This window comes from Cynoglossus semilaevis, chromosome 10, assembly GCF_000523025.1.
Source record: "Cynoglossus semilaevis isolate Cse_v1.0 chromosome 10, Cse_v1.0, whole genome shotgun sequence".
Taxonomy (NCBI): domain Eukaryota; kingdom Metazoa; phylum Chordata; class Actinopteri; order Pleuronectiformes; family Cynoglossidae; genus Cynoglossus; species Cynoglossus semilaevis.
The window spans coordinates 3,236,993-3,238,767 of NC_024316.1; the positions used below are offsets into that span (position 1 = coordinate 3,236,993).

Here is a 1,775-nt window from a genome sequence, read left to right on the forward strand (position 1 = left end):
GAGGAGCGAGGGAGAGGGGGAGGCGGGTGGGGGGGGGGGGGGGGGGGGGGGGGGGGGGGGGGGAGCCACAGACTGTCTCCCAATATAAGACAGCGACCGCAGACATTTTCTGCCTGTCAATCACTGCCGGGGCCACTGGGGGCAGCGGAGGGGAGTATCTCAGGAGAAAGTTTAAGTAATAATGTGTGGGTTAATTACAAGAGTCACGCTGTAGTTTATGGACGCAATCTCCTGTCTACACCGGTGGGATCATGTTGGAACAATCTACCAATGCATAAAAAAAAAGTTTGCAGCATCTGCCAGTCAAACTTAATGTAAAAGTAATTAAAGCCGGGTATGCACTGGCTCCCTGTGGTGTGATAAAAGAGTGATGTAAATGAGTAACACTAATTGTGAGGGGATGCATCTCCTGCTTTACTGTTCCAGTGTCACATCAGCTCATATCATAAATTCATAAAGGATTCGAACATCCTCTCAGTCCTGCTGCGGGATTCGTCCCAGAAGTCCATCAGGGACTTTATTCTCCAGACGAAGAGTGACTTTTTAAGAAGCTCCGTCTGTTTTAAAGCAGAGAGCAGAAGAGGAAACGCTTCTGACTCTTTTCTACAGGGTTTTCAAAATGAAAATGCACTTTGCTGAACCTCTCACTGGTCTGACCTTTTCAAAATCAGCATGAAGGGGGAGAAGAGTGGGGGTCTCAGCCGGCGATATAAGACTCCGTTTCAGACGTTTGCTTTTCCAGGCAGCAACGAGATTTGGAATAAAACCATGTATGAAATATTTATTGACCCTATATCAGTCTGACTTCAACGTGAGCCTATCGAGACACTGCACAGATGAATTATTCCTCAAGAGGGAGAGAAACAGAGAGAGAGAGACAACATGGTGATGAGGAAGTAACTCCGAAAGAGGAAATGAGAGATGGAGTGGATGAAGAGATGAATGGAAGGAGACGGAGCACAAATGAGATGGAACAGGAAGAGAAAGGCATGTGGTGGAAACTAAAAAGAAAGAAGTGAAGAAGTGTGTGTGTGAGAGAGCATATTTAACACACACACACACACCTCAGTGTGTATTCTCAGAGGACCAACTTAAGGGCTCAGCGTGTATTCTCAGAGGACCAACTTAAGGGAACAACTCACACATCGAAGCGCAGGTTCTGCTTCTCCTCAAAGAAATAGTCCAGGATGAATTTCCTGACAAAGTCTGGGTTCAGGGTGTTGTCGATCACCTCCGTTCTGCCAAACTAGTTTGGATAAAAACACAGGGGAGACGTAAGAAAACAAGGTCTGGAGACAACGTATCATGGAGCCACTCAGAAACTACCCATGGTGCAGTACTGCTGTATATTCCCAGCGTGCCGCTCCGTCTTCTCCCAACAGCTGTGTGAAACTCACAGCTTCAGATAAGCAGAGATTTGATTAAGAGAAGTCAATGATCTCACCACGTCTGCTCTGTTGCCCCACTTCCTCTTATTCCTGTGGGGATTAGAAGGCCTTAGGAACGCACTTTATTGAGTCTAATTACTGTTGTTTAATTAATATCACTCTCACTTTTAATTCCACTTCAACACAAGGGGAGAAGAATAGAGTGGGAGAGATTCATAAGCAGCAGAGACGCATTTTCACACTGTGTTCAGAGGAAGTCGGCAAACACACACACATTTAAAAATAAATAATTCACAGTCAAAGACCGGGCATTGAACGACATCAGTGAAACATCCAAACTAGAGGAGTGTGTAATAACACGGTCACTCTCAGACCTGGGTCACTCTC

General features: G+C 45.9%; 1 protein-coding gene across 2 annotated transcripts in view; it reads right to left on the reverse strand.

The window, feature by feature from the left end:
* Positions 1-1,775, reverse strand: part of cpne5a (copine Va) — a 67,398-nt gene that overhangs the window by 45,597 nt on the left and 20,026 nt on the right. For both annotated transcript variants that reach the window (XM_008318171.3, XM_025059511.1), the window contains exon 4: positions 1,143-1,246. In XM_008318171.3, coding sequence (XP_008316393.1) covers positions 1,143-1,246 — 104 coding nt within the window. The remainder of the gene's footprint in view (positions 1-1,142; positions 1,247-1,775) is intronic.